The sequence below is a fragment of the Vigna radiata genome, chromosome 2 (assembly GCF_000741045.1).
Source record: "Vigna radiata var. radiata cultivar VC1973A chromosome 2, Vradiata_ver6, whole genome shotgun sequence".
Classification (NCBI taxonomy): Eukaryota; Viridiplantae; Streptophyta; class Magnoliopsida; order Fabales; family Fabaceae; genus Vigna; species Vigna radiata.
The window spans coordinates 16,491,792-16,513,862 of record NC_028352.1 but is presented as its reverse complement, the minus strand read 5'-3'; the positions used below and the strand labels follow the sequence as shown (position 1 = coordinate 16,513,862).

General features: G+C 37.2%; 1 protein-coding gene across 3 annotated transcripts; it reads left to right on the top strand.

Annotated features, from left to right (window-relative positions):
- Nucleotides 1-393: 393 nt before the first annotated feature.
- On the top strand, nt 394-20,117 carry LOC106756468 (UV radiation resistance associated protein). Of its 3 annotated transcripts, none has more exons than XM_014638909.2 (6): nt 394-704; nt 3,526-3,732; nt 4,881-5,061; nt 7,566-7,714; nt 18,087-18,305; nt 19,226-20,117. In XM_014638909.2, exons 1-6 carry the CDS (start codon nt 525-527, stop codon nt 19,346-19,348), a joined length of 1,059 nt encoding a protein of 352 aa, XP_014494395.1. In that variant the 5' UTR covers nt 394-524; the 3' UTR covers nt 19,349-20,117. The 3 variants fall into 3 exon arrangements, with proteins under 3 accessions (XP_014494395.1, XP_014494397.1, XP_014494396.1); XM_014638911.2 differs by having other exon boundaries at nt 19,196-19,301; XM_014638910.2 differs by lacking the exon at nt 19,226-20,117 and adding an exon at nt 18,451-18,627.
- Nucleotides 20,118-22,071: the final 1,954 nt, after the last annotated feature.

Here is a 22,071-nt window from a genome sequence, read left to right as displayed (position 1 = left end):
AAGTCTAGATATTATAATATAAAAAATTGAGTTATTAAATCAATGAAATTTTTTCTTGATTTATAATTGAATGATTGAATTTATATAGATGTGTTTTTAATACAATACTTTGAATAGCATTTTGTAAATGCTAGATTATTTTTTTAGTTTTTCATCACATAATAATGAAGATAGATAACATGTTTATTTGATTGTATTATTATTTGGAATTTTTCAAATTTTATGTTTATTTATTTCTCTCGTGCATTTCATCACTTTAGTAAAGAGAATTATACAAGTTAAAAGAATATTTTTTCTTAGTTAACCAAATAAATAATATTAATTCTTTAATTAACCCTACAGAAAATAAAATATAAAAGATTAATCCCAAAGAAATAAAAAAATTCTAACCAACATCCATTATCCAAGAAGACCAAGACCCAACTTTTCCTTTTTCTCTTCCAAGAAAATCAGGAACTGAAGAATCCAAGAGGAATGATGGACTACATTTGGTGATAAAAGCACTCGATGACGATGATGAGTTCATGGAGCCAAACCAGATTCTGTCATTGCGGACCACTACAACTGATCCCGAACATTTGAAGGTCATTCAGTGGGAGGACTTCCAGCACGATCTCGCGAGGTTGGCGAGTCTCTCTTCAGCACTGGGAGAATCGAACGAGAAGAAGCGCGACCTTCACCGCAAGCTGGAGTCTCTCATCCAGGTAGGACTTTAGGGTTTTATGTTTAGGTTTTGTTATCGGTTTAGTCATTGCTAATTTCTGCAATCGGTTTTAATGGTTTGTCATGTTGTTACCCTAAGTTTCTTGAAATTTGGAAGTTGTGTTGTGCTTGTGCTGCCGAGGTCTTTACTGTAATAAGTGAAAATGATAAGGTAACGGAGGTGGAATTTTGTGGCTGGAGGGTAAGCGTGTTTTGTCTCCTGAAGAATCTGAGCTCCAGTGGGGAATGCAATCATATTTTGGCTTTAATTTATATATTATGGGTTTAATTTATAATTATTGGCGAAATGAGGGAGAGACAAATTTAGAATTTAGGTAGCTCATTGCTTTATTCTTTGGGTGAGGTTGAACCTACGCCTTACAGACACGGTGCTTTAATCCTTAGTAACTAAATCAACCTTTGTTGGTTTGATTTCTCTATCAATAATTAGTTCCCTTGGTTATAATGCGTAATAAATATAGTTAGTAAGTAGTTATATTGAAAAAACTGCTATATGTTGTACCTATGACCTGTATTATATCTGTACCTCGGAGTCTAGTTCTGGCTTTTGATATTTACTCTTCCCTAGTTTCAAAATTCTATCATTACAAATATGAAAATTTGAGAGATATGTTCAAACTCTCTCAAATATAGTCTATTTTATTTATCTCAAGTCCATTAATCAATGGGAGGACTTTCCATTAATGAATAGGTCTGAGTAGGTGTACAATTGTTGTTGTGCATGACTTTTTGTATTGCATATCTTGACCATGCTCAATATGATTAGTCCATTACTCGTTTTTTGGCCTGTAGAACAATGTTGTTTGGTGCTGTTTATTGGGGCAATCTTGGTATTTTGCTTCTCTTCCCCTTGTATTTGATCAGAACAAACCACTATTCACCACTCTCACTCCTTTCAATGGTTAATTATCTCACTACTTTCTTTAGTCTCTTCTCTATTTGACATAAACAAACCATCTCTCGCAGCTACATTACCATCCAACCCATGGCACTTTGTTGAAGTATAGGCCTACTCATAATCTGTGGAACTCTGGCTCACCATTTTGTGTTCTCTACTCTATTCAAGTCAAAGGAGGATGGTTTCTTGGCCTAGAGCTCTCAAATGCGTTACCAGCCAACCAACTATCTGTATTTGTGGAACTCCAGGGCATCATTCTCTAGTCCCTACTTTGCCCACATCCTGTTCTGTTCAAGTCAAAGAGGGTTGTAAATATATACATACATACATACATACATATATATATATATATATATATATATATATATATATATATATATATATATATATATATATATATATATACTTGAAAACAGAATGAATTTTATTATTATCATTCATATCTATTACATTCTCCTTTTCTCTATTTAAATCTTCTAAAAAAGAAAAAGAAGGAAACAACATACTAAAAATAATCTAGAAGATCCTACAAATATTTTCTCTAATTAGGAAGTTTTTATGGATATTTTCTCTAATTAGGACGATTTTCCTCTAATTACAACACTCGCTCTTAAGTTGATAAATAAATATCAATCATTCCCAACTTGCCTACAAGATCTTGAAATCTACTCGAAGGGAGCCCTTTTGTAGAAATATCTGCTTGCAGGTGTCTCTCTCTTAGATCATGCATAAATTGGTCCACCATACTAACTACATAAGCAATTTCTGGGCTTGTGTTTGATAGATAAATCAATTTTCCTACCAATCTCTAATATTGACCTTCTCTATAGGAGCATTTTCTTCACTTCCAATTTTGTGATTCTGTTCTATAGGAACTGATGAGGTTCTGCATCCCAACTTTCCTGTTTCTTTGAGGAGGTCAAGTATATATTTCCTTTGAGAGATAAAAATTCCGTTCTTGCGATAAGCAATCTCTATTCTAAGAAAATATTTAAGTTTTCCTATGTCTTTCATTTCAAATTGGGCTGCCAATTTTTCTTTTAACAATTTTTCTGTTTCATCATCTCTTGCAATAATCATATCATCCACATAGACAAGTAATAAAGTGAGTTTACCAGTAGACGAGTGTTTTATGAATAGATTATGATCTCTTTGGCTTTGTCTGTATCCCAAGGAAATCATTGCTTTTGTAAATTTACCATGTACACTTCTTCTAGATTTCCATGAAGAAAGGCATTCTTCACATCCAACTTGTGTAAGTCCCATCTAAAATGAGTAGTCAAAACGAAAACAACTCGAACTATGTTCATCTTTGCCACTGGGCTAACGTCTCCTCATAGTCAATCCCATAAGTTTGGGTATATCCTTTTTCCACCAATCTATCTTTATATATGAGCTTTTGTGTCTTTTGTTTTCACTTTTTCAAAGGTGAAGTTTCCCACTCATATGAGCTTGTGTGCCTTTTGTTTTCACTTTCTTTCACTTCTGTGCCTTTGTAGGTAACATATGTTACCTGTTTGTACTTTTACTTTTTTCCCTTTTATTTTACCATACTCTTACTATTAACTTCTGTGTTTGGCTTAAAATTATGGCTTTTAATCATTGGTATATTCTTAGAATACACACATAACGTGCTCATATGTTTTGGGGTTGGTTGCTCCACTATTATCTGGTATTGGTGACTTTGCTGTTTAGATTTCATTTTTAGCGCACCAGTTCCATCTTTTTAGTTTCATAAGTAATAAGTAATTTACTTGTTGTTTACATCTAGGATGCTTTTTCCCACTAATTATTGGTTACAGTTGACAAATGTCGAAGTTTCCAATATATAAGGGTATGATAAGTTTTTTAAATGTCCCTAATTAATGAGTCTTCCTATTGATGAGCAATAATTTTGTGAACAGGCCAATGGTGAATCATTAGGTCGGTTGAATGAACTTGAGGAGATGCGCCAAAGATTAGAATCAAAGAAAGTGATGATGGAAAATATGTCTATACGTTCTAGGCTTGCTAAGGAGGATGCTAGCAAGCAGGAAGAGCAGCTTAGTGGTGCAGTGCAATCGCTTCTGGTTGCAGGGGGTGCTCTTTCTGTATGCAGGAGAAACCTCCAAGTGAGTTTGTTTCTTTCTTACTCTAGTCAATATAATAGTCTTTTGGAAATAATTATAACTAATAAGTTCAGTAGTCTACATGAATTTTTCGGTCTTTTTTTATTAGTAATGTTGACGAGTCCCTCTGTAAAAGGAAGGTACATATGGATTGAACTTTTCTGATTTTGTATCGTAATGGTTGACATTTTGAGTGAGATGTATAGAAGAGTACATAAAGGCCTTCTATTCTATAAAACATTAATACTTTGAATTGATCAGTTCTATGTATCAGATATGTATACAATTTTGGTACGCTTTGATAATTTTCTGATTTGTTTCAGTAACACCCTAGCCTTTAAAAAATTATGAAATCTAATATAATATAGCCTAAATATGAGCATAGAAGTATGTGTAAGATTTACTAGTGTTGTCTCTTGACGACCTTATGGAATGTTTACCCTATTTATCATCATTGTAGTGTGTCTATATATATAGTAATAGTACCTTGGTATAGGGGCAGACCCGTAATCTTGACAGATCTTTCAAGCCCTCTAGAAAAGGATCAGAGAATCCGCTTTGATACCATGTTAAGAAGTGGACTTTAAACCTAACTGTACCCACTTATATATTATAAATTATGTATTATAAATTGACCTTATTTGTAGTCAATATGGAACTTTCAACAAGTTTAGCCTAAATTTTCTTGTATTAGATTTTAAATTTTCTACTAAGTGGCATGTTTAGACATCTTTTTTAATTTTTAATTTATTTCCATCCCTTGTTTTGATGAATATTAGATTTTTGGGCTTTAAGTTCAACGGGAATTATTTGATTGTAAAGATGATTCATTTATTGGTGTTGAAGCATGTGTTAGAAATTTAAATTTGCTGGATTATTCTTGTTTGCCTTTGACTAAGTTTATATTCAGTGGAATAGATTATACCTTTCTTAGTTTCTTTTATACCTGTTCTTCAAAATTATTAATTCCTTGTTTTCTTTCAAATGTGCTATAAAAGCATTCTTTTCTATTACTCGTCACAAATGACGTTGATGAATTTTTTTATTTGAACTAGAAAACAACATTATTTCTTGTTCTAAGGGAAAGGAATTTATTAGTGTTCGCATCTTATTGGTGTTATTATCGAATACTAATGATGCTTTTATTCTAGGAATCAAGCAGATTACTGTCTGAAGAAAATGGTTATGTTCATATGAGAAAAATGCAAAAGGTGCTGCGGAGGAGGCAACAACATATGACATCTCAAATTTCAATGCTCTATCCTGTGAAGATCTTGGTTGGACCAGCACAAAAGCAAGAGCTTGAGGCATATCCTTCGAGTAACCTAGCAGGTAAGGGTTCTCAACAGTCTTTTTTTTTATTATTATTATTTTTTTTCTATGTGCATACTGCTTATGGAGTGAAGAAACTGCCTAAGTTCATAAAAAGTAAGAAACTTGCAATTTAAATAACTATTGAAACACAAGGTGTTGGATGGTTCAATCGCTAATCCTTATTTTCTTATTGGTTGGATAAAGTTCTTCCATAAGTTCTGTTATTATGTGAAAGGATGTCTCTGATTCTGTAATTTGCTTGCCTGATGTGTTTGTCTTTAGCTAGTGGATTTGGGTTTAACTCAACCCTATAAAGTTGGTTTGCATGACAAGATTTGCACCCATTTATGTACTTTAATTTGGTCCTATTTATGGTTGATGTAAGATTTTAAAACAATCCTTCACGTCAACAACTAGACATCTCAAGCATGTGAATAAATGTTTATACGTGTGATCTGTTAGTGAGTGCAATGATAGTGCTAACAAATTTCGTTAGAATAGACTCTAATATCATCTAAGAAAGTGAAGTTTGTCTAATTCAACCTTACAAAATCAAGTTCGAATATGATGTTCACATCTATTTATATACTATAATTTGGTTATATCTCTAGTAAATGTGGAATGTCTAGTATATTAGTTTGTTTCTGATCAAAATGAAGCAATTGACAAGGAAATATGCAGCAAATGCCAACCAATAGGAATATTGTTAGAGTAAGCATTAAATATAGTTAGGAAGTAGTTGTATTGGGAAAACCCAATATGTTACGTGACCGAGTATGAGAGGTAACGAAATCAACCTCTCACACACTCAAAACAAGCAAAAGAATAATGAAAGAATGGAATTGAAAGAATGAATATCTTTTATTGATGGTAATATCTGAATAAACAAAAGTAAACAATAATTGAGAGCATAACCTCCGTCAATTATTTCTAATAACTGATAGCAGGATCTCTGTCAGTTACCTGAGAGCATAACCTTTCTTACAAAATTCACAAATCAAAAGCATACCTTTAACCCTAGACTCTAGCCTTATTTATACTAAAGTATTTCCCGCCCATCTCTTACTAAATCTGTAAAATTCCCTAGTATCTATCATTAATTATAAATATTATATATTGTATATTTCTTTGGACTGTATATTTATTTACTATAGTTATCTTGTACTGAATAATATTCTAAGATATGGCTTTGATTTCTCCAAAATATCCTCTCAAAATATCTTCCTTATTACTCTAATTATCTTCCTGCCCATCCTAACTGTTGTGGCAGTTAGGATGCTTCCTCGTTGCTTTCAACCGTTCAGCCTGGTCGTCCCCACTTGCCTACAGTTCGGTAAACTCGCTCCCCTTTGTCAACTGTTCGGTCAGCTCGCTCCCCAGCCTTCCACTGTTCGGCATGCTTGTTTCTCTTTGTAAACCGTTTGGTCAACTTGCTCCTTGTACTCCACCGTTTGGTCTCCTTCTCTCTCTTCTATACCTTCTCCTTCTCATATGTTTTCCAACCCTCACAATTACCTCCCTCCTTATACCCTAACACAATACCTATTAGTCTTACCTAGCTCTGTACCTAAGTATCTATGATTGATCTTTGAGCTTCCCTATACACATTGTATCACAATCCTATCAATATAAATATGAGAAACATATGAGGGGAGTTAACGGAATTGTTAAGGAGGACTTCACTTCAAAATCTCACTAGAAACACCACAAATGAAGGAATTATTAAGGGAAATTTGAGAAAGCAAGATGAACTGGCTAGGTACAAGATAATGCAATAGAAGGGGAAGATAGGATGCTAAGGAGCATAGGAGGAAGATCCTAACTCCAAAAGCAAAAGAGCTACAAAAAAGAATTATATCGGATAAATAGTTTTTTGGAGAAATAAATTTGCTGTTGGAAAGGATATATGCATCTTTTACCAATACATTTTCTTTCTTTCTAATTTTCTCTCTAAACAATGGAACAAGAGGAAGGAAAATATGTTATTTTTTGCTTTTTCTCTTGAATCAAACAATAGGAAAGAAAACATTTTTCTCTTCATTTTCTATCTTCTGATTTTTTCTTCCCTTACAAAAAAAGTTTCATCCTGTTTTCGTTGAACCAGTTAGTATTCTTTTATCATGATATATGTGATATAACTTGTGAACCACTTCATTGTTGTTCTATATGGAAGTCTAATGTGCAAGGTTGAATTATAGGTCTGTTTAGCTGTCGTGTTTTTATTTTTCTTTGAAGTTTCACATTCAATCTGTAAGGGGGAATACAAACCTTTTGAGCATCCATCCAGTTAATTATTTTTGGTTTTTCATATTACTTTTCTTCATACTGTTAGGGACTTTCATGCTATATTTTATAATGTGACATGGATGCACTAGAATACCTAGCTATTCATTGGATATTAACTCGAGATTATCATTATCTTAAGTTAAATTATCACAACTGTTTTGCTAATATTAACTGCAATTGTAAGTGATACCTTTTCTGATTTTATTGTTAATATTTTCATTTATTTCATTACTCAGGAACTTCTGCTGGACTTAAACCAGTTAATGAAGGATCCTTAACGATTCGTGGCCTGCATTTGAATGTGCCATCTTTTAGGAAAATGAGCTTTTTCACTGATAAAAAGGAAATTCAGGTGTCTGCTACTGCCCTAGGATATGTTGCACATGTAAGTATTAGAACCTACTTGCCCTTTTTTGTTTCAACTGAATGTGCTATTCTATCGTATGCTTTGTCATGACATGGTCTGCATTTACAAAATTTGTCATGTACAGTTTCTAAATTGTCATATATATTTTGTTTTTCCATTGCATAAGATAGGTTTCTTGGCAGCAAGAACCCAAGATACCCTTGGTTAGCACACAACAAACACACATGTCACAAAAACTGATTTCTGGGATCAAAATACAATGTCCGATGGCCACCAAGGAAGCAATTCTTCCTTCACACAGGATGTACTATTCTTGTCAAACACTACAAATATAAACGTGTCCCCCTTGAGACACTCTCTCCCCCTTTTATAGCTAACACCTTAACCCCAACATAGTTACCCCAACAAACTAACTAACTTTCCCTCCTCCTGACCATCATGTTTTGTTTATAATTCTCTTCCTCCTTTCATATCCCTTAGAGTCCTATCATTACCTGCCGGCCTTTGAACAACCCTGTCCTCAAGGTGGAAATCCGGGAATTGGTCCCTCATCATCGCCTCATCCTCCCATTTAACAGCTCCCAGTCCCCCTTTATACCACTCAATGAGCACCTGTGGCACTGGCTCTCCATGCAATTGAATGGCTCCCGGTCCCCCTTGTAAATCTTCTGGTAGCTCCCTCTCAACTTGTTGGGTCTCCACTTCCAGTTTGAGTTGAGATACATGGAAAGTAGGGTGTATATGGGCTGTCTTTGGCAGCGGTAAATTGAACGCCACTGGTCCTACTTGGAAAGAGCTATAGTACCTTGCTAACAGCTTGGAATGTAATCTGGTAGGCATGAAGGCTTGCCTATGGGGCCTAATCTTCAAATAAACCCAGGCCCCCTCCTTAATCACTGATGGGCCACGTTTTCCGTTGGCAAATATGGCCATTTGGTCTTGCACCCTTTCTTGATGATATGCAACTGCTTAAGGGCCTCATTCTTGTGTTGCAGCTCTTATGCCACTGCTTCCACTATCGTTTCACCTGGCACAAAGCAGGCTAGGGACGGAGGAGCTCTCGCACACACTACTTCAAAGGGAGTGCACTTGGCCACACTTTGGTAGCTGGTGTTATACTAGTATTCTTCCCATGCACGCACATATCTCCAGTTTTTGGCTTTCTGAATTAAAACACCTTAAATAGGTCTTCAAAGTCCTGTTTAAAACTTTTTTCTGGCCATTTGTTTCAAGGTGGTAGTCAGTACTCATCAACAACTTTGTGCCCTGTAATCTAAATAACTCCTTCCAAAACAGAATAAGGAAGGTTGGATCCCTGTCACTAACTATCGAGGAGGGTGCTTGATGGGGTATAAATAACTCACGAAAGCCTCTACTATAGTCTTGGCTGAATAAGGGTGCTTGATGGGGTATAAAGTGGCCATATTTTCTCAGCCTATCTACCATGACCAACACTGTGTCGTACCCATTGGATTTTAGTAAACTAACAATGAAATCCATATTGATATCCTCCCATATAGCTTGCGGAATGGGTAATGGCTGTATTAACCCTTGAGGTGAAGAAGCCAAGTACTTGTGTTGATGACAGAGCATGCAAGCAGCCACAAAATCCATTATAGCCTTCTTCATCCCTACCCAATATAATGATTGTACCACCTTCCTATAGGTTCTGTAGACCCGAGAATGCCCACCCGTGGTTGTCACATGAATTTCTGCTATTAGATTAGGAATCCACTCCGATTTTGCAGATAGAAACAACCTTCCCTTCTAATGCAGCTGATCATGTTCCAAAGTGAAGGCTGGATGAGAATCTTGGTCAGCTTCCAAGTCCTTTCTTATTTTTTGTAGGGCCTGGTCTCCCTCAACTTCTTCCAACATAAACTAGAACTCCTGCCAAACTCACATTTCTTCTTCTTATTTGCAAAGAATTGCTTCTTCCATAAGGTGTTCAAAACCTGTGTCAGGTGCTCCTTATGCTCTTCCTAAGACTTACTATATATTAATATGTCATCAAAAAAAGACCAACACACACTTCCTTAAATGCTGCTTCAAGACCGTATTCATCACGCACTAAAAAGTGGCTGGGGCATTGGACAGGCCAAAAGGCATGACCAAGAATTAATAATGCCCCTGGTGCATTCTAAAAGTCATCTGGTGGATGTTCTCTTCCTTCATCCTTATTTGATGGTAATCTACCCTTAGATCCACTTTGGAAAAGAAACTTGCTCCTTGTAGTTCATCCAGCAATTCCTCTATCAAGGGTATTGGAAACTTGTTTGAAATGGTTGCCTTGTTTAAGGCTCTATAGTCGAGGCAAAACCTCCAACTACCATCCCTTTCTTTTACCAAAATAACATGGCTGGAATAGGGGCTGTTCCCAGGCCTAATTATCCTTGTTCCCAACATTTCAGCCACCTATTTCATTATTTCTGACTTTAAGAGATGAGGATACCTATAAGGTCTTACATTAACTAGGTCCACTCCGACTTTTATGGAGAATTTACGATCCAGGTTCTCAAATTTAGAAAGAATAGAAAACTTTTCTTATTATTTCAAGAGGTTATTAACCCCTATATAAATACATAAGTCTGCAGCATATTTTAGGAAATATGGACTGCTAATTCTAAGGAATAAATCCCTATGATTACGGGATCAATCAATTATAAATGAACCTAATAAAGGCAGCACAAAATTGTTACAAAAATACAACATATCAGATATAAACCTTCTTAAAATACACCATGCCAATCTTTATCACACCAACTGACACTCTCCCTCAAGCTGGTGAATAGGTGTTTTCCATTCCCAACTTGGATATGATTCCTTCAAAGTTAATGCAGTTCAGCCACTTGGTGAGTATGTCTGCAAGTTGGTTATGGGTGGATATATATGGTGTGCAAATCATGCCACTGTCTAGTTTTTCCTTGATAAAGTGTCTATCAACCTCAATATGATTAGTTCTATCATACTGTACCGGGTTGTGGGCTATGCTAATTGCAGATTTATTGTCACAATATAACCTCATTGGTTCATCCCACTTTATCCTCAAGTCTTCTAATATAATCTTCAGCCATAGAAGTTCACATATTCCGTGGGCCATTGCTCGAAATTCTGCTTCAGCACTTGATCTAGCCACTACACTTTGTTTTTTACTTTTCCAAGTAACTAAGTTTCCACTGAGGAAGGTGTAGTATCCCGTGGTTGATCTCCTATCTACCACTGACCCCGCATAGTCCGCATCCGTGTATGCCTCAAGACTTACACTCTTGTTCCGTTTAAACAAAATTCCTCTTTCGGGGTCCCTTTCAAGTATTGGACAATTCTAAGGGCAGCTTGTAAATGTGCTTCCTTTGGTTGGTGCATAAACTGACTGATGAGACTCATAGCAAACGTAATGTCTGGTCTTGTGTGAGATAAGTAAATAAGCCTGCCCACTAGTCTTTGATACATTTCCTTGTCCACAACAACATCCTCCTCCATACTTCCCAATTTTATATTTGGATCAACTGGCGTGCTTGCTGGTCTGCAGCCTGTCTTTCCTGTTTCTTTAAGCAAGTCAGTAATATACTTTTGTTGAGATATGAAGATTCCTTTCTTGGAATGAGCGACTTCAATTCCTAAGAAATATTTAAGCATCCCTAGTGTCTTGATCTCAAATTCGGTGGCAAGGCATTCGCTTAACACTTGTTGTTCCTTTTTGTTGTCTCCACTTACTATAATGTCATCTACATATACTAATAGAATTGTTACTCCCCCTGAAATTGAATGTTTGATGAATAAAGTGTGATCCCTTTGGCTTTGTTTGTAACCCAGACTTGTCATAACTTTGGTAAATCTTCCAAACCATGCTCTTGGGGATTGTTTCAGCCCATATAGAGCCTTTCTTAACTTGCAAATAGTTCCAGTAGGAGCCTGTCCATTGTAACCAGGGGGCAACTCCATCTATATTTCTTCTTCAAGGTCTCCATGTCGAAAAGCATTCTTCACATCAAACTGCCGTAGATCCCAATCATTATTTGCTGCTAGTGACAATATTACTCTGACCGTGTTCATCTTAGCAACCGGGGCAAATGTCTCCAAGTAATGAACTCCATAGGTTTGAGTGAAGCTTTTAGTCACCAACCTTGCCTTGTAACGTTTGATGGTCCCATCAGCCCTATACTTTATTGCATATACCCACTTACACCCTACTATTTTTTTTCCAGGAGGTAGGGTGACAAGTTCCCAGGTCCCATTTTTGTTCAAGGCCTTCATTTCCACATCCATGGCATGTTTCCATTTCCTGTCAGACAATGCTTTAGATACAAAGGAAGGTGTGTGTTGAGTTGAGGTTAGTGAGAAAAGTTTTATGGGTAGGTGAGAATTTTTCAAAGGATAAGAAATTTGATAGTGGGTAAAGAGGATGTTGGGTGCATGTTCTAGTTCCCTTTCTAAGGGCAATGGGTAGGTCAAGAGTTTGGTCCACCTGCACTTCTAAATTTTCAGAAACAAGTTCATTAGAATCATTGGAATTTATAGGATTTGAAGGTGTTACCTCATGTAGTGATGGTGGGTTGGATTCTTGGACATTGCCANGTTCTAGAATGGCCTTTTCTCTCCTTGAATATACTAGGTTTTTCCCAAGTTTTCTGCCGCCATCAGGTGCAGGTCTCACTGGTTCAGGTGCAGGTTCAATTCCTCCCTCAATTTCAAGAACAATAATGCCATTTGTCCCACCAATACCAATTTCAGGCCCAATTTTAGGTCCAAACGTCATGTTTGGGAACATGAGAGTCTCATCTTCCTCTCTTACATTCTCCCCTTAAAGATGAGGTTGTTTGAAGTAGCTCTCTTGTTCGTTGAAGGTGACATCTCTTGACACGTAGAATTTCTTGGAAAGGGGTTGAAAACATTTGTATCCCTTTTGTGGTAGAGTACCCTAAGAAAACACATTTGACAGCCCTAGGATCCAGTTTTTCCTTTTCATTACTATGAACATGTACAAAGGATACACACCCAAATATTCTAGGTTGGAGTTTATTTGTAGGGTCAAGGTGAGGATAGAAAGATGATAAAACTTCCATGGGACTTCTTGAGTTTAGAATTTTAGTGGTAACATATTGATTAGATAGGTGGCAGTAAGAAGGGCTTCCCCCCAAAATCTCTTAGGAACATGATTTTGAAAAAGTAGAGCTCTAGTTTCATCTAAAAGGTGACCATTTTTCCTTTCTGCAATCCTATTATGTTGAGGTATGTTTACACATGAGGACTCATGGATTATCCCTTCCTTTTGGCAAAAAGAGTTTAGTACATGATTAAAGTAGTCCTTGGCATTGTCGGACCTAATTCTTTTGATACTGACCCCAAATTGATTTTTAATCATTGAGACAAACTGGACACAGAGCTAACTTCAGATTTTTGTTTCAATAAGAAAACCCAAGTCACCTGGGTACAATCATCAATGAATGTTAAAAACCATTTTGCACCTGAAATATTAGGAACATATGTAGGACCCCATACATCAGTGTGAACTAGGGAAAACGGGAAAGGACTCATCTTGTTACTAATGGGAAAAGGTACACGTTTGTGTTTCGCAAACTCACACACCTCACAATGGAGACTCTCCACATTTAAATTTTTAAACAAGGAAGGGAAAAGCAATTTTATAACTTGAAATGACGGATATCCTAGCCGGCAATGATAAAGTTGAGCTTTCTCTTTGTTGGTCATGGTGGATTTAGAGATGAGACTTTTGTTGGGCAGATTAGGGTCCTCCATGTAATAAAGGCCATTCCATTCTCTAGCATGTCCAATCGTCCTCCCCTGGTTCTTGTCCTGCAATATACAAGTGTTGCTATAAAAAACATTACATGAAAGATCTTTGGTGAGTTTTTGTATAGAAATCAGGTTGGTAGATAGTTTAGGGGCATGAAGGACATTTTTTAAGGTCATGGATGGACTTATTTGGACGTCTCCTTGTCTGGCTGCAGTCATGAGGGTTCCATCTACTATGGAAATTTTCTTGTTGCTAGGACATGGGGAATATGTGGAGAAGTATTTGGGTAGGGGGGTCATATGGTCAGTGGCTCCAGAGTCTAATACCCAGTAGGGTGTAAATGGTGTATCTGAAACATTGAGCCCAAACAAAAGTGGAAACTTTCCAGAATATGTCAAGGAGCACGTACTTGTGGGCTTCTCCAATTTACTAAGGATGGATCTTACCCTTTCTATCTCTTCATGATTCAACTGGACAACTTCTTCACCTTGTCCATTAGCAATGTATACTTGCCCTTGCCCTCCTTTTTTTTGTGGGCCTCCTCTCGGTCCCCATTCTCGGCTTGGGTTTTTCGGCCCCCATTCTCGGCATGGAGTTTTCCCATCTTCTCCTCTCGAGCCCTATTCTCTACTTGAGGTCTTTCCGTCTCTCAGCCCCCATTCTCGGCTTGGGGGCTTTCCATGTAATTTCTAGCATTTTTCCCTTGTGTGGCGTGGCTTGTTACAATGGGTACACCAAATCTCCTCATGTTTTTTCTCCATACTAGGAACCCAGTTTTTTCTCTGGTTGGCAACCATGATTGTTCCTCCTTCAGCTATCATTGCAGAGCTTTCGGTGGTTGAGGTCTCCAGCATCAGCCCTCTTCTGCTTTCTTCACTCCGGATAATGGCTACCACTTCATTAAGCCCTGGGATTTTCTCTTTTCCCAGGATTTAGATTCGGACCTGGTCATACTCAGGATTTAGGCCTACCAAAAAATCATAGACCCTATCTTGTTCAATATAATCTTTTAGAATTGCTGAGTCTTCTGAACACTTTGCTTTTATAACTCGGTAGTGATCCAATTCCATCCATAGAGACTTGAGTTGATTGACATATTCTGTAATGGATTTGTTTCCCTGTTTGGCAGCTAGTATTTTTACTTTTACATCATAAATTTGCGCAGCATCCTTGGCCTTAGAGTAAGTTTGCTTGAGTGCCTCCCAAATTTCCTTTGCTGATTTCAGAAACATGTAGGTATCACTGATTTCTGGAACCATTAAATTCCACAGCCACGCCATGATCATAGAGTCTTCTTCATCCCATGATTTGAATTTGGGATCAGTCTCAACAGGAGCATTACCTGTTAAGTGACTGATCTTCCCTTTTCCTTTCAAGATGGTCTAATAATTTGAGACCATTTGAGGTAGTTCTTCCCATTTAACCGATAAGCAAAATGAACACTCTGCAATTCCCCAGCTGTCTGGGGTCTGTCCCCCATCTCCAGAGTCACAACTTCTGCCATCCCAAGGTGTGATCATGGCGAAGACAAACGCTGCAATGAAGGCTTGTAAGAAGGCCTAAAGGTTACACAACAATGAAGGCTACAATTTAGATTAAAGGTTGCGCAACAATGAAGGCTGTGATTTAGGTTTAGCGGCACAGTCAGAGACTCCCAAGGATCGGGAGCTCTGATACCATCTCAAATTCAGAAAGAATAGAAATCTTTTCTTATTATTTCAAGAGATTATTAACCCCTATATAAATACATAAGTCTGCAGCATATTTTAGGAAATATGGACTGCTAATTCTAAGGAATAAATCCCTATGATTACGGGATCAATCAACTATAAATAAACCTAATAAAGGCAGCATAAAACTGTTACAAAAATACTGCACATCAGATATGATCCTTCCTAAAATACACTATGCCAATCTTTATCACGCCAATCACGGTTTCTGACACAGGTCTCTCTTGGGTGGTAATTTTGTAGGTTCTTTAAAGATTTCCCCATATTCTCCCAAAATTTCCTCAAGTTCTGCCGAGTGCCTAGAGGTCAAACGCTCCATCTTTTCCTCCCTGTCTTCCAACTCAGTTCTTCCCAAACTCCATACTAATGATACAACCTTAATTTCTGTTTTTTCAGCAGTGCTTCAAGGGTCACAACTTTCTTGGTTAATGTTGGGTCACCCCTAACATCCCCTAAAATGAAATCCACACCGCCTAGTTCAAACAAATAGAACTTCTCTTTCACCTCCAAACCTTCCAGCATCATTGGAATGTCGTGACAACATCCTACTTGTGATCTTCTTAAAGCCATCTCCCAAACAGACTTTATAGGAATGTGTTTCTTCCACCACCAAGCCTAGCTCAGCCACCAGATTAGTTCAAATTAAATTGTGGCTGACACCACTATCGATCAACACTAACACGTGTCTTCCTTTCACCCACCCTTGCAACTTCATTGTATTGGACTGTGTCAAGTCCCCTGCTAAGAAAACAGAAAGTTCCATCTCTTTCTCCTCTTTCCCATCATCTTCCTCCTCATCTTCAACCATGATCAAGATCATAATATTCTTTTTTGGACACTTGTGGCATGGGCTGTAAGGACCACCATAGTGAAAATATCTTCCCTCTTCCCTTCTCCAGATATATTATGGGTATGGCACATTCCTTATTCCCCTGCTTCTGTTATCTCCTGCTTCTATTATCTCCTGCTGAATTGCTTCCTATCTTGGAACTCACCGTGGTATTAACACCTTCTTTCCTTGCGATGCTTATGTTACCCGTAGTGTCCTGTCCACTTTTTCCCCCTTTGTACGTCTTTGTTCTGGACATAGCCCCAACCCCTCCTTGATATCTTCTAGAAAATTGAGTTCCCCTATTGATCTGCCCCTGTTTTGTCTGGGATCTGCTGTAAGCTCCTCTACTTCCCTGGCTATATCCATAGCCCTTAGCAATTCTCTGGGGTTGTGGGGCCTGATTTGGCTCCTAATATTCCCTTGCAAACCCGCATAGAAGTATCCCAATAGCTGCTCCTCTGTCAACTCAGTGGCTTGCGCCACTAGCCTCTCAAACTCTTGAATATAATCCTCCACAGATCCATGTTGCCTTATTGCTGCCAGTTTTTCAAACACAGTGCACCTCTCTCTCCCTCCAAACCTCCTTATCAGAGCCTTTGTTAACCAATGGCTGGCTCCTGCATCCATACTAATGAAGGCCAACCTTATCTTTTTTTTTTTGCTAAAACATTTTGAATTTAAAAAAAACTTCTCTGCTCTAGATATCCAATCCACTCGATCAGCCCCTTCAAATGTAGGTAATTCTTTTCTCTTCATCCATCATTTCTATAATTTCCCTTTTTCTTCTTCCATCTCCTCCAACTAACTCATCCTTTCTTCCTATTCTTTCCCCATTAATTGACCCTTGACTGCCCTCCGAACTCCCATCCATGTTCTTTTTTTTTTTCATGAGAACCTTGATCATATCCATGAGTTCCTGATATCTTTCGCAGGTCTCCTCCCATAAATTGTCCAAGGACCTTCCTTGTTCATTGACCATTCTTTCTAGTGTTCTCATTCTTCCTTCCATGACTTACCCCCTTTAGAGATTCGACAGGTCAGACCACTTTGATATGTTTCTTGGCAGCAAGAAACCCAAGATACCTTTAGTTAGCACACAACACTCACACAACTCACAAAAACAGCAAACTGTATTGATTTCTGGGGACAAAAGACGATGTCCAATGGTCACCTAGGAAGCAATTCTTCCTTCACACAGGATGTACTATTCCTGTCAAACACCACAACCATAAACGTGTCCCCCTTGAGACACTCTCCCCCCTTTTTATAGCTAACACCTTGACACCAGCATACCTAGCCCAACAACCTAACTAACTTTCCCTCCTACCAACCATGTCTTGTTTATAATTCTCTTCCTCCTTTCATATACCCTTAGGGTCCTATCACATAATGTGTTTCCAGTTATAGCTGTTAGAATAATTGCATCTATGTATCATCATTAAGCCTACTTAAGGGTAGTTTGTATTAGAAGTAGACTTTAAACCTTACTCAACCCAACAAAACCAGCTTGTAGGATGACGTTTGCACTCACTTATATACACCCCCTCTCACACCGAGGTATATACATCTCAAACGTGGGATTAGACCTTTAATGGGTGGTCCGATAGTGGCCCGATAGCGGGTGGAACAACATGTCCAACAACAACAGATATCGCTAGAATAGGTTTTAATCATGGTTCTGATACCATGTTAGAAGTGGACTTTAAGTCTAACTCAACCCCATAAAACTGGCTTGTAGAGTGAGGTTTGCACTCACTTATATACATTGAATTGGCCTTATCTCTAGTCGATGTGTAGTATTTATAGTAGTACCTAGGTCTGCACCTAGGTGTCTAGGGCATACCCTTAATCTTCCATGTCCTTTGTATAAGAACTTTATTATAAATAGATGAAAGTGAGAGGGATCAATTAAGCCCTCTAGAACTATTTTTTACACTTTCAATCTTAAGCATAGCATTTCATATGCTAGTTCAAGAAAATAATGATTGTTGACCTAGTAGTTATTGAAATGTCTCCTCTCTTTGAGTAATTTCTGTTATTGAAATGTACTTTACTAGACTGACTTTCTCGCAGGCTGTTTCACTTATAGCCTCTTACTTGCAAGTTCCTTTGCGATATCCTTTACGGTTGTGTGCTTCTCATTCATATATCCTTGACAATGCACCTTCAACAGAGCTAACATCTGAAGCTTCACCAAATGCAAACACAAATGCCAAGCATGTGGAATTTCCCCTTTTTTTAGAAGGTCAAGACACAACAAGAGCAGCTTACGCTGTATTCTTACTAAATAAGGTAAATATTTCTATTTGCTCGCAGTAATTCTTAATCTGAGTCCAGTTAAGTGCATTTTTCAGAGATTTTCTGCCCCTTTATCATTTGTCTGATTTATTTGTTTTGCTCTTTGACTTTTCTTATTCGTTGATGATTCTATTTCTAGTCTGTAGCATGGTTAGCAATGGAGTTCCCATCTGTTTCACTGAAATAGCTTTCTACCCAAGATTGCATTGCTTTTTTCGGACTTTTCTTCAACTTGTACATGCTGGTTGATTAAGAAATTATTTGGACTATGAAAGTGAAGCCTACTGTATGTTAACACATGTTTTGTTCTTCTAAAGTGAGCTTCTTATTTCAGAGAGAAATGTTGCAATCTCAGTTATAGATAAGAATGCCTACTATCAATATTACGTACACTTTCATTACCAATCATGAATGTGTTAGAACATCAGCCCATTTTTTTTCAGTGACTGAAATTACTTTATTCGTATTCACTTTAGAAGAGTCAAAATGCTGTGTTCTTTTCACGACATGAAAGATTAAGAGTTTTGTTTGAGTTATGCTTTTACTTAAGACGCATTAGTTCTAAAGTTTCTTTCTGAAGTAATGAGTTTTTCCTCTAACTTCCTTGAACCAAAAACAAAAAGATGCTTTACATGCTCTGAAAAATAGCATAAAATGTACCTTAGGATATTTTACATTTAATTTTTAACTGCAGGACCCTGCGTGTTGGCAGGTAGGTTTGCATCTGTATTATATCTTAAATATGCTGAATATATTTAATGTCTCGCGTTTAATTACTGCCTTTTTTTTTTTTCTCTTGTTAAATTTCTCTTGAAGTGTGGTTGTCTGAACGAGATTCGATACGTATAGTACTGACATACTTCCAAATTAACCTTGACTTACAGCTCCCTTCCCTCGACCTTTTCTGATTGTAGGATTTAGAACAGCTTTTGAATTTCATTGGTGCAAAGAGTTTGGGACCGCGCCATGTACTTGCTAATTTGAGGGAGCTCTATAGGATTATCCAGGCTTCAGCTTTTATAGATAACTTGATATAGTGGTTTTGTCTCTACTGTAATTTCCTTGTGATTCGATTTTTTAAATATCCTTACCAGGGTGCAATTTTTTTGGTGCACCTTCCAATGTAGCATCATTATCAAAATGGAACTTCCTATAATGGATTTCGTATTCTGTAAAAAAGAGATACAGTACTGCCAAAAAAGTAGTGTTATTTGAGCATATTATAATTGCCGAATGCAGAGATATATTGTATAAGAACTAGTGGAGAATGGCATGCAGTTTTAAACCTTTTGCTTAAAACATGAAACAGGTACGATGAAATTCCCTCTTAGGATGAGAAAAGGAGATGCAGTGATTTTTCAAATTTTGATGGTTTTATAACGTCGTGTGAGTAGTTTATTTGATTTATTTCTTTTAGCTCGTGTTAGCAAGAGGTGTCCAGATTTGCAGCTTGACAATAGAGCCAATACTGATACAAGGCCTATTAGCACCACAGTGACCAAAAGGGAGAGTAAGAAATCACAATATCTTATGGACTATCAACTTTGAAGAAAAAGGAATTTGAGAGAATCATATTATAAAGATATTTTGGTGGAATGTCAATTACTCATGGGTTCTATTAAGGGAATATTTTTTGGTAGTTTTTATTTTCTTTAAATGCGGTTAGTTAATGATTGGCAATAAGTACTTCCTTATTTTGGCAGAATGAATGAAAAAGGGGATCTTGGAAAAATTATTTCTCCTTCCTTATCTCTCAAATTTCTAGGAGGTTGTCTTGACCTCAAATCAATGTAGTTATTTCTCTTATCAACTTGGTGTTTTCATTTAGTCTTTCCAATATTTGAAACGATCACTCACTCTAAGACCTCTTCTGATAAAATAGATGAAGCTATTCTTAAACTTATCACAAACCAGTTTGTTATTATGGCCAATCATGACGTTCTCAGAACCTAAATTGACCATCTCCTTTCCCAAATGCCAACCTTAAAATCGTCTTCCTATGTTTTCTCAGGACGTACGTCCGTTTTTCCTTTTCACCCACATACCTATCAATTGAAACTTGATGTTCAACATTTTGATGATATTAATGTTTTATGTTGGATTATCAAAATCTTAGTTCTTCGAGTACCATGATACTCTTGGTGCTAACTACATCTAGATTGTCTTCTTTTACATGGACGATCTCACACTTTATTAGTACTAGTGGATGCACCACAACAATATGGTTACGTCATAGCCAGATATGTTATAAGTGTTGGAACCACACTTTGTCCCAACGTACTATGTTGACCTTCGAGGTGCCTTTTTCAAACAACGCAGTGAAGTACTATTAGTGACTATTTGACTGAGTTTGAGTGTTTAAGCTACTTTATTTTTGCTTGGCACTTAACATTCATCGAGATGTGCAAGCTTTCTTTTTAAGCTACTTTATTTCTAGCCTAACATCTAACATTCGTCGAAAGGTGCAAGCTTTGCAACACATTTCATTTTCTCAGGCCACAATTTTAACAAAGCTACATGAAGACAAAATTGTCGATTAGTGTCGTTTTTGCGGTTTCCCAACATCTCTGTACCACTTCTCACCTCAAGCTACAACTCAATCAGCACAACCTTGCTCACAACCTCCATCTACCTATACTGACTCATACAAACTACAAGAAATTAACCCATGAGGAGATGCTATCTCGTAAAGAGAAAGATCTTTATTACAATTGAGTTTAGTCCTAAGCATAAATGCAAAGCTTGCTTATTCCTTGGTGGCTAAGGAAGTTGATGATGATGATGCTTTTCTAGAACCTTCACATTCTAATTTGGCCCCTTTGTTGTTGGAAGAGGATAATAACACTTCATTCGAAACCCAAATCAGTCTTAATGCCCTTGCATGCTCCCTAGCTTTAGAGGCTTTAAGTTTATTGGGCCACATGAACAAACAATCATTACAATTTTGGTGGGTGGGGAAGTACCCACAACTTCATTCAGGATCAAGTAGTTTGTTTCCTTACTCTGGCAACAGAACCCATTAATACCTACGTGTCATGATTTGAAATGGGTTTGAAATTGAATGCCACAAGATCTGTTATAATGTTTACTTGTTGATACAAGGCCAAACTTTTATTGTAGACCTCCATGTATTACCCATTAACGGAGCTAATGTTGCTCTTGGGATACAATTGCTCAAAACCTTGAGCCTAGTGGTGATTGATTATGTAAAGCTAACTTTGAAGTTTATTAAAGATGACAAATATATTGATTTCAAGGTCAATGCCCCAATTATTGACATTATGACCTAACAATTGAAACGCCTTGTCCAAATAAAAGTTGGGGTTACTTTTTTCTATTTATAAGTGTTGCCACCATCAACTAATAGTCCTTCATCACCCTTTTTTACTCCATCACACTCCATTCCATAAATACATTCTCTTCTCCTCAAATCCTTTTTCCTTTTCCATATACACAATTCACTTACCCCACCATGCCTTATTAATTATGCCATTCATATGCTTCCTAATTCCACCTCAGTAAATGTTTATCCTTACTATTACCCCCATTACCATAAATGTGAAATTGAAATCCAAGTTGAATCCATGCTCCAATAAGGTCTCATTCAACCCAACTCCAACTTTTTCTCCTCACCAATCCTTTTAGTACAAAAGAAGGACGAGAGTTGGTGTTTCTACATAGACTATCGAGCCCTCAATGCAATCAAGGTCAAGGATTGCTTTCCAATCCCATTATCGACAAACTATTGGATGAATTGGGG

Excerpts from the sequence above, each read along its gene's own strand:
- LOC106756468 (XM_014638909.2), top strand. The coding sequence starts at position 525 with ATGGAGCCAAACCAGATTCTGTCATTGCGGACCACTACAACTGATCCC. Across the intron at positions 705-3,525 it reads AGCTGGAGTCTCTCATCCAG|GCCAATGGTGAATCATTAGG; the intron begins GTAGGACTTTAG and ends TTTTGTGAACAG. Across the intron at positions 3,733-4,880 it reads TATGCAGGAGAAACCTCCAA|GAATCAAGCAGATTACTGTC; the intron begins GTGAGTTTGTTT and ends CTTTTATTCTAG.